Source organism: Mangifera indica, chromosome 14 (genome assembly GCF_011075055.1).
Source record: "Mangifera indica cultivar Alphonso chromosome 14, CATAS_Mindica_2.1, whole genome shotgun sequence".
Taxonomy (NCBI): Eukaryota; Viridiplantae; Streptophyta; class Magnoliopsida; order Sapindales; family Anacardiaceae; genus Mangifera; species Mangifera indica.
Genome location: NC_058150.1, coordinates 10,306,803 through 10,317,930, shown reverse-complemented (window position 1 = coordinate 10,317,930; position 11,128 = coordinate 10,306,803). Strand labels below are relative to the sequence as shown.

At 34.8% G+C, this 11,128-nt stretch overlaps 1 protein-coding gene across 1 annotated transcript; it reads right to left on the bottom strand.

The window, feature by feature from the left end:
• Positions 1–9,259: 9,259 nt before the first annotated feature.
• Positions 9,260–10,102, bottom strand: LOC123195650. Its single transcript, XM_044609470.1, has 2 exons — positions 9,871–10,102; positions 9,260–9,552 (listed from the first exon to the last, which is right to left on the bottom strand). Exons 1-2 carry the CDS (start codon positions 10,100–10,102, stop codon positions 9,260–9,262), a joined length of 525 nt encoding a protein of 174 aa, XP_044465405.1.
• Positions 10,103–11,128: the final 1,026 nt, after the last annotated feature.

Below are 11,128 nucleotides of genomic sequence, written 5' to 3'. Positions count from 1 at the left end.
GACATTTGGCTCTAATCTTCATGTTAATCCCAAAGAAGAATGTAAGGCAAGGGAAGGCCAAATTGTCATGAATTGTCTTGCCAAAAGACGTAATTCCTAGAGCCATGTGATATGTCAACTCTTGCCTCTTTCTTTGAGCTTTTTTGACTTGCTTAGCTTCACCCAAGGCAACTAACAAACTGAATTAAACATAATCTAGCACAAACAATAAGTAAAGTGCATAATTAGACAATAAAATATCTAGAGCTAACTAAACACTCCATTGGGTTTGTTGGACTTTTAATGGATCCAAGTGATAAATGAGTGACCAAAAGAGGGTTTGGGACCCCAAAATGAAGGAAGGGACGAAATGGGCTTGAACATAGGTTGGTTTTGTGCTTGCCTCTTTTCAAGACAAGGTTTTGGGCTCCACACTTCATATAGGGCCGAATTTAACAAATGATGAGGTTGGACTTGGTATTCTTCTATTGGTCTTAATTGGAATGCACTTGATGGAGTCTTGGATGGACTATGGACCTAGCATGGGCCTTTTATTGGATTCGGGTTTGGATTAATATGGCCAACTTCCCAAGGGTGAGGGGGTGAAGAGGATGAGAATGAGTTTCTTTTTTGGAAATTTAATAATAGATAAGTAGATAAAAGTAAGGTTTTAAGTGTTTTAGGGTTAGGGTTTTAAGGTGTGGTATGTAGTATGTGTTTATGCTAGAATATGGTTTGGTTTTAGGCAAATTTTTTGTTCTGTGAACAGTACTCACTGGTAAATAGTAACTTCTGTTATTGAATAGTAACTCCAAAATGAAGAAAATCACAAGTAGCTCACACAAACAACCAAAGCTTTGATATCAAATGATGCATATTCATCAAAGCATGTAACAATCAACCAAAACTAAGAAAACTATTTTAACTGTTCATTTGGTATGTGTAGTGTTTTTGTTCATTTAAATGGGCAACCAAAGTGATCTCCAAATTCATATCAATACAAACACAACACAAAGAGTTTTCTTTTGAGTTATGGTAGCCCTCAAGATTCAATAGATAAAACAATCAAAATGTTGATCAAAGTCAGTGGTAGAAAACATAATTTTAGTGCAACTCATTGTCATAAGCCAAAATAACACATATGCACACACTAATTTGGATTTCTAAGGGAACATAAAATATAACTAAGGCATAAAGGAATGATTCCACCAACCTTGGGATCATTCACTACTAGTTTTCCACCAGGATAATTGGATAAAGGAAATGAGATAAAAGCAAACAAAGCTCTCTTCAAATTTTTAAGTAAAAATAATATTCTTCTTACATAATGAGATGCCTTCTTTTTTTATATGAGAAGGTGACGACAACATAATAGAAGTTAAACTAATTTTACAAATTAAGCTAAGCCTCACAAATAAACTAACCCATGTCTCTTAATTTGCTAAAGACAAAACTTGGTTGCCCTTTTCCCTAAATCTAGGAACCATGTCTCCTAGCTTTGTAACCAAGCTTCCATTTAGTTCTAAGCCAACTAAATGTATAAGTTTGAGTTAAAAATGGGCTTCAAAAGAGGTTTAGGCAAATTAGGTTGGAAATGCACCATATGAAGCTTATTTTAGGCCAAATGACCAAACTACTCAGGGGGTTCTTGAGTCCTACTAATAAGGTTATGCCCAAAAATGAAGTTGGGCCAAAACTGAAGTGCAATTCTTCCTTTGGCTTAAGAATTGCTAGAACTTCATCTTTTTTGGCTTTAAAGGCTACATCGAGACTTGAGAATGGTTTGGAACCCAAAAATGATGATGGAGACATGTATGCATTATAAACATTCCCTTCAAGTTTTTAAGTTCTTTTCAATCACAACATGCAATAATTGAGTTAATGTCCTATTTACTACTTTAGTTTGCCTGTTGGTTTGCTAGTGACATGTAGTGAAAAATAAGAGCTTCATACCTAATTTTTCCTATAATACCTTCCAAAAGTAGCTGAGAAACTACACAGACCAAATAAATAGTAAAAATAATTTTCTGGTTTTAGTTGATTATTGCATGTTGATGAGAAATGCACCATTTTGTATAAGAGCCTAGGCTATTTTTGTTATTTGTTGATTGTAATCTTCTTCCTGGAGCTACTATTTAAGGCTAAATGATGTTTACAAAGCTCCATTGTCATTTTTGGGTTTTAAGCCATCCTCAAATCTCTATGTAGCCTTTCAAGCCAAGAAGAATGAGGTTCTAGCAAATCTCAAGCCAAAGGAAGCATTGCACAGTCTTATTACATGCACCCAAGGTCCAAGCAAATAGCTTGCTCCAATTGATCCAAAAGTGTGACTTTAGAAGTCCATCAATGACTCAAACGTCCAAGCATCATTTTGAGAAGCCCAAAGAGCCCAAAATTGGTTTTTAGTTACATTGGAACTAAATTAGAATTCGGTTGTTTTAGTTAGGAAATATTATTCCTAAAATTAAGGAAAAAACAACTAACTTTTGTCTTTAGTTAATTACTATGTATGGGCTTGGTTTAGAATAAATGGTTTAGCTTAATTCATGCCATTTTTAGTTGAATTTTGTGGGAAATATTGTATCATTGTCATTCATGCCTTCGATATAAAAGGGTGGATCTTCATTTGTAATTGGTTGGTTGGCATTTTGAATGAAAATTTGAAGAAAACTTTGTTAGCTTTTATCTCATTTCCTTTATCCAATCATTCTTGGTGGAAGATTGGTGGTGGAAGACCCCAAGGTTGGTGGAACTTTCCTGTATGCTTTGGTTATATTTTATGTTTCCTTAGAAATCCAAATTAGAGTGTGTATATGTGTTATTTTGCTTATGGCAAAGAGTTGCAGCATAATTACTATTTCTGCACTAGCTTTAATCAGCATTTTCACTACTTTATCTATTGAATCTTGAGGGCTACCATAGCTTGACAGAAAGATCATTGTGTTATGATTATGATGATATGAATTTGGTTGGATTTGGAGTTGATTTGACTAGTTAAATTGAATGAACAAAAAAACTACATATGTCAAATGAACAGTAAAAATAGTTTTTGATTCTTTGGTTGATTGTTGCATGTTTGAATGAATATTCACCACTAAAATTACTCTTCACCATAAATTTTCTATTCACAGAATCTTAATTTTTGCCTAAGTGCTTACCAATACTTACCTCACCCTTAAACACTTATAACCATTAGCCTTCAATAACCAACCACTACCAAAAAATGTCCCATAAGAGAACTTCATGCTCCTCCTCTTCACCTCCTTACCCTTGGGAGTTTGGCCAAAAGAGATTGGAAGGAGAAATCCAAAAACTTAAGAATGAATTTAGAACCCAAATGACTCAAATGATGCAATTGATTAGAGACTTGGCTATCACTTAAAACCAAGTAACCCGCCTATTAAACTAAACCCCACCTCCGTCACAACTGGCTCTACAAACTCACCCAAGGAGACACAATAGACCTCTTTCTCCTCCTACTAGACATTATAGAGAGAAATTGATTCTCCAAGTGGTTCAAGTGATAAAGAACATGAAAGATCACCAAGGAGAAATAATAATGATGATAAAGGCCTAAAGATTGAGATTCCAGAATCTGATGGTAGTATGAGTCTAGATGACTTTGTTTATTGGCTTCATGCCATCGAAGGGTATTTGAATACCAAAACTACTTAGATGAGAAGAAATGAAAACTAGCCATCTTGAAATTCAAGGACTATGCATCCTTGTGGTGGGAAATCCTTAAGAAACAGAGGGAAAAAGATGACAAAGAAAGAGTTAGATCTTAGGAAAAGCTTAAAAAGCTTATGAAAAAGAGATTCCTTCTAGAAAACCATAAATAAGATCTATACCTCAATTTGCACACTTTGAAGCAAGTTTGTGGTAGTGTTGAGCACTACATTAGAGAATTTGAGAAGATAATGATGAGAATTGAGTTGTTAGAGGTTAAAAAGTAAACAATTGCAAGAGTTCTTGGTGGATTGAACCAAGACATAGCTCATATGGTGGAATTACAACCTTATTGCACTTTTAAGGATGTATGTAAGTTGGCCATTAAGGTTGAAAAGCAAAAGAAGGGCATGAAGCCCGTGGTTGCCAAGCCATTCTTCAAAGGGACATCATTTAACAAAAACATATTTTTTACCAAGAAAACTACATTCCATAAAGGTTCCCCATCTTACACGAAAGTTATCGATTCTTCTTCTAAGGAGAAAGACAAGGAGAAGGCTATAGAAACAAGTAAGGAGAAGCCCAAAATGGTAAAGACCAACCTCTCTAACAAAAAGTGCTATAAATGTCAAGGCTATAGACACTTCCAAATTGAATGCCTTAATAAGAGAGCCTTATCCTTGATAGAGATGCAAGCCATTAAGGAGTCCCTTCAAAAAGAAGAAAGTGAAGATTCCATCCATGAATTTGGTAATGCCAAGAGCAAAGAAAGAGAAAAGATCATCTAAGGTGTTGATGAAGAAGAGTTGTTAGTCATTAGGAGGGTTTTGCATGTCAAGCCTCTTTTTCATGGTGAACAAAGACTCTACATTTTTTAATCAAGGTGCACCATTGGAGGTAAAATATGTTATTTAATTATAGATAGTGGTTAGTAGAAAAACTTGGATTGTTTACCATCGTACATCCTTAACCATATAAACTACAATGGTTGGGTAATGGAACCAGCCTTCAAATTGCAAGGCAAGTGCTTATTTCCTTATCCATTGGCAAGCATTATAATGATGAGATTCCTATGGATGCTTGTCACTTGTTATTGAGAAGACCTTAGCAATTTAACAGGGAAGTGAAACATGATGGCAAGAAGAACACTTACTCCTTTAGATTCAATGGCAAGATTATCACTTTAACCCTTCTTAGCCCACAATAAGTTCTTAAGGCTATCGAGGGAAAAGAAATCAAGAAAGAAAGCTTGTTCATGAATGGTCAACAAATGAAGGATAGCCATTTTAAGGATTTAAGGGCAAATCCTTCTCAACTTGGGAAGAATGATGCATACATGGCTCCATCATCATTTTTGGGTTCCTAGCTATCCTCAAGTCTCCATACATCCTTTAAAGCCAAGAAGGATCGAGTTCTAGTAGTTCCCAAGCCAAAGGAAGCAATACATCTTAATTTTTGCCCCAAATCCACTTTTGGGTATAGTATCATTGCATACACTTAAGGTCCAAGTGAATAACTTGGTCTTATTGGCCCAAAAGAAAGCTTCATGAGGAGATTTATCAAGGCCCAACCATCCAAGCATTATTTTGAAGCCAAAGAGCCTATTTTGTGTGTTTAGTTTACTTGAAACAAGATGAGAGATTGGTTGTTTTAGTTAGGAAACATAATTCCTAAAGTTAACGAAAAAGCAACCTTTTCATCTTTAGCTAATTAATAGGTATAAGCTTAATTTAGAATGAAAAACTTAGCTTAACTCATGCAATTTTAGTTGAATTTTGTCAACTTTTATTAGATCTTGCTGCCACCCTCTTCTATATAAAGGGTGAGCCTTTATTTGTAAAAGCTTGAGCTTATTTTTTTTAAAAAGATAATGAAATCTTTGTGAAGTGTTTTGAAACTTTCACTTATCTTTCTTTTATCCAATCATCTTTGGTGGAGACTGGTGGTAGAAGACCCCAAAGTTAGTGGATCTTTTTCCTTAATGCCTTGGTTTTCATTAGTGTGTTCCTTAGAATCCAAATTGTATGCATGTGAAGGGTTTTCAATCCTATGGTAGAGAGTTGTAACATAATTACCATTTCTACCATTATATTCTACTTGTATTTTGATTGTCTTATTTTATACCAATTGTGTATATCTATAGCTTCAAAGAAAGTTCATTGTGTTGTGATTATGATGAAATGAATTCGGTTGGATTTAGAGTTGATTTGGTTGGTTAAATTGTAAGGAAAAAAACTGCACATACCAAATAAATAGTAAAAATAGTTTTGTGATTTTAGATAATTGTTGCATGTTGATGAAAAATGCACCAACTTACCTTGTCCTTTTAAATGTTTTAGGGACTCATGATATGTTCAGATGATGAACTTGCACGACCAAGGGTAATGTTGTCACATCTCTAATGCCCTCACCAAAGCGTATAACTTTTTATCATAAGTAGGGTACTATAAGGTGGCCCGTTGAGTTTTTCACTGAAAAATGTTATAGGTCTATTTTCCTACATCAAAACAGTTATAATGCCTATACTTGAAGTATCACACTCAACTTCAAATAGTTTAGAAGAATCAAGCAAAACAAGTAAAGGTACAGTCCTCAACTTATCTTTAATCAAAGCAAATTCACGTTCTTGTTCCTCACCCCATTTAAACCTTACATTCTTTTTAATTATTTTAGTTAATGGTGCCGCTAGTGTACTAAAGTCTTGCACAAATCTCCTATAGAAACTAGTTAGACCGTGGAAACTCCTAACCTTAGTAATAGAAGTAGGCATCGACTACTCTTGAATAACCTTGTCCTTTTCCTCATCTATCTTAATCCCTTTAGATAAGACCATAAATCATAGGAACACAACTTGGTTAGTGCAAAAAGAACACTTCTTGAGATTACCAAATAATCTTTCTTTCCAAAGCATAAGCAAAGCATCACGCATGTGTCCTTTATGCTTATCTAGACTATGACTATAAATGAGTATATCATCAAAATAGATAACTACAAACTTGCCTATAAATGCACACAAGAGATGGTTCATTAACCTCATAAACATACTAGGTATGTTAGTAAGCCCAAATGGCATTACCAACTACTCATACAATCCATGTTTGGTTTTAAAAGCAATTTTCTATTCATCACCTTCTTTCATCCTAATTTGATGATACCATTTTTTAAATCAATTTTTGTAAAGATACATGATCCATGAAATCATCAAGTATATCATCTAGCCTAGGTATAGGATAACGATACTTTATAGTGATTTTGTTAATGGCTTGACAGTTAGCACACATCCTCTATGACTCATCCCTCTTAGGCACTAGAATCACTGGTATGACACATAGACTCATGCTCTCCCTCACGTATCCCCTCTTCAACAACTCCTCCACTTGTCTCTAAAGCTTCTTTATCTCTTTGAGATTACATTTATAAGTTGGTCGATTAGGTATCGTTACTCTAGGTATGAAATCAATCTGGTGCACGATCCCACAAACAATGGCAATCCATCTAGAATCTCATCAGGGAATACGCCTTCAAACCTCTACAAAAGAGAAACAAACACACTATAAAGAGATTAGTCAGTATTAGTGGAAAACAAAAACTATTCCTTGTAGACAAGCAATAATAAATATTGTTTAGTTACAAAGGCTACCCTCACATCACTCGCTTTTGCTTAAAAACTTTTCTTTTTTTTCTCTCCCTCTTCTTTTCTTAAGGCCAAATTCTCGCTCTTTTTTTCTTCTCTCTTCTCTCTTTCTCACTCAAATTTTCTCTTTTTCTTCTCACTCTCACTTTCTTTCTTTTCATCAAACATATTCTACTTCCTCACTTGATCATCATATACTTATTTTTGTGACAAAGGTACAAGGGTTATTAACGTATTGCTCATCATAAAGGAATACTTATTTTTAAACCCATCATGTGTCACTTTTATATCATATTGCCATAGCTTACCCAATAAAATGTGACAGGCATGCATGGGTACTACATCACACAAAGCCTCATCTTGATACCTATCCACAGACAAAGCCACCACCATTTGTTTATTCACCATAATCTCTCCACAACCATTCAATCACTGAAGTTTATAAGGTCTAGGGTGTTTAAGTGTAGGTAAACTAAGTTTTCTTACAAGCTTGGTACTAGCTACTTTTATGCAACTACCCCAATTTATGATCAAAGTGTAACCTTACCCTTCATATGACACCTAGTATGAAAGATATTCTCTCTCTGCTTATCATTTTCTTCCTTGTACTGTAAATTTAAAGCTCTCCTAGACATTAATGCCTCACCTTTTACTGCATACTCCAACTCTTCATCACTAGTATCCTTTAATGGTGGCATAGACTTATCACTCGACTTTTTTTCTGTCTCATACTCATCATCTTCCCTCAACAATGTAGTTCTTTTGTTAGGACATTGAAAGGCTATATGACCCCTACCCTAACACTTAAAACATTTGATCTCATTGTTTCTCTTTAATGGTTTAGGTTTGGTACTAGGTTTCTTTTGGCTAGGTTCTTTTTCAATGGTTTATTTTTTGCTTATGTTTTTTTTTTCTCTTCTGTTTGTTTTTCTTGACAATCAAGGTTTTGACAAGTTTCAACAATAATTTCCACCAAGAACTACCCTTTCAAATTCAACAACAATAAAATCTTCCCTAAGAAACCAATAATCCCATACAAAGCTAACCCTAATTCACTTCCCAAAGGTTTATTTGAATCTAGATCAAAAAATCTCGCTACCCTCAATTTAAATTACTTTCGGCCTTCAACAAATTTTTTTTGTTTCTTTTTGGATCAATCAACAAGACATATTAGACACCCACACACCTTAGAATTCGACTATACTAATTCAAGAATTTTAAGAAAACAAGGACACCAAAACGGAATCAAGAAAATGAAAACGAAATCACCAAGAAAATGAAATCAAAAACACACCCAAAGATTCCTAAAATGCACAGCTATTCAAGAAAAGAACTTCTAATCGAAAACATAAGAAAAGATAGATACAAAACCATGTTCGACTTGGCTCTGATACCAACTAACGTGAACCTTGATGATTTGACACAAGACCCAATACTCAAGAAGATATTTTCCCCAAGATTGAATCAATTTTGTCACTCAGTGACCCTTACCCGAATTGATATGGAATCGAATGAACCTTGAAATCGTAATGGTGAATGCCACAAGACAAAGGTTGATAAGTTCAAAGGATTTATAGTTTCAACAGTAAACAAAATTGTGCAAAAGTCAGCCAAAAGATCTATTCATCATGAAAATTTTAGCTTTTATAGTACAATGCCAACTTAACCCTAAACTATCCATGACCCAATGGACTTTCAAACATCCCAAGCCCGTTACCTAATTAACTATCCAAAACACTAATTAAATTAAAAGAAAATATGTTAATTGGGCTCAATAAAGTCTACCCTAGTCACAAACAAGATCAAAATCATAAAAACCAAAAATGCTAAGTTTGGTAACAAAAATTGCATAGTACACATTGAAACGGTTTTTATTTGGGCCTCCAAATTGGGTGTAACCAGTAAAATTGGTTATTGCTATAGAGCTCGAAACGAGCTTCACGTTGATACATTGTAGGCCCTGTAACTCCTCTTGGATCAAAAGTTAGGTTGTTCAAAGTCTATCTGGGCATAAGCTTGGGCTTGAATCAACTTGACCTCTCTGTTGGCTCTTTCAAGCATCCAATCATCCTTGAGTGACCTGGTTTTAGTCTTTAAGCCCTCCACAAGCCCAACTAAGGTCTGTTGTATCTTTTTAGCTTTGTTTCTTAAATTGGCCCAATCAGAATGTGTAGCAAATCTTTTTGATGGCTCGATGCTTCTAAAATGACTCGACACTTCTATAATGCCTCTATCATTCCTTCTCTTTTGAGAAGGATTTATCCTCAAACCTACATCATCATAAGAAGATAGGTCAAAAACATTAAAAGTAGCACTTATATTATACTCACTTGGAAGATCCAATCTATAGGCATTATCGTTGACCCACTCGAGTACTCGAAATGGACCATCACCCCTTAGATTTAACTTAGATTTATGTTAGGATGGAAACCGTTCCCTCCACATGTGCACCCAAACCCAATCACCAGGTTGGAAGACCACCTTGTGCTTTCCTTTGTTAGCTTGTTTGACATATTATTCAGTTCTCCTCTCAATATTTTGCCTAACTTTCTCATGAAGCTATCAAACTAACTCTGCCTTCCTTTTACCATCTAAACTAGTACGTTCCTCAACAGGTAAAAGTAACAAGTCCAAAGGTGTAAGTGGATTAAAACCATAAACAACTTCAAAAGGTGAATAACCAGTAGATGTATGCATAACCCTATTATATGTAAATTCTACATGTGGCAAGCTATCCTCCCAAGTTCTCAAGTTTTTTTCTAATACAACATGTAATAACTGAGATAAAGTTCTGTTAACTATCTCTATTTGTCCATCCATCTGTAGGTAACATGTTACAGAAAATAGTAATTTAGTACCTAACTGACCCTATAATACCTTCTAGAAGTAGCTTAAGAACTTCACATCATCATCATATACAATACTCCTTGGAACTCTGTGTAAACACATGATCTTCGTGAAAAACAAATCAACAATATAAGTGGCATCATCAGTTTTACAACATGGAATAAAGTGTCCCATCTTTGAAAACCTATCAACCACGACAAAAACTGAATCACTGCCCTTCCTAGACCTAGGTAACCCTAAAACAAAGTCTATAGAGATATCCTCCCAAGGTATAATAGGTATAGGTAAAGGTGTATATTATCCATGGGGTAAAACTCTAGACTTAGCCTATTTACACCTAATACAACGAGTACAAATACGCTCTACATCTCATTTCATATAAAGCCAAAAGAAATGCTCTTGTAGTACATCTAAAGTCTTAGCTATACCAAAATGACCTATTAATCCACCCCCATGTGCTTCCCTCACAAGCAATTCACGCAAGGAACTCACAGGCATACATAATCTATTTTCTCAAAATAAATAACCATTATGCCTATAAAATTTACCAAATGCAATTTTATCACAAGCTTTATAAATACTGGAAAAATCAAAATCATTCACATACAATTCCTTTATATACTCAAAACCAAGTAACTTAGTATCTAAAGTCAAAATTAAAGTATACCTGCAAGACAACGTATCTTCCATAACATTTTCCTTACCTTGCTTGTAATGAATGACATAAGGAAAGGTTTTGATGTATTCAATCCACCTTGCATGTCTCTTGTTTAACTTACTTTATCCCTTTAAATGTTTTAGGGACTCATGATCTGTCCTGATGATAAACTTGGGTAGCCAAAGGTAATACTTCCATGTCTCCAATGCTCTCACCAAAGCGTATAACTCTTTGTCCTAAGTAGGGTACTTCAAAGCAGGTCCATTGAGCTTCTCACTGAAATACGCTATAAGCCTATTTTCCTGCATCAAAACAACTCCAATACCTATACTTAAAGTATC

Excerpts from the sequence above, each read along its gene's own strand:
- LOC123195650 (XM_044609470.1), bottom strand. The coding sequence starts at position 10,102 with ATGGATGGACAAATAGAGATAGTTAACAGAACTTTATCTCAGTTATTA. Across the intron at positions 9,553-9,870 it reads GGAACGTACTAGTTTAGATG|GTTTGAGGATAAATCCTTCT; the intron begins GTAAAAGGAAGG and ends ATGATGATGTAG.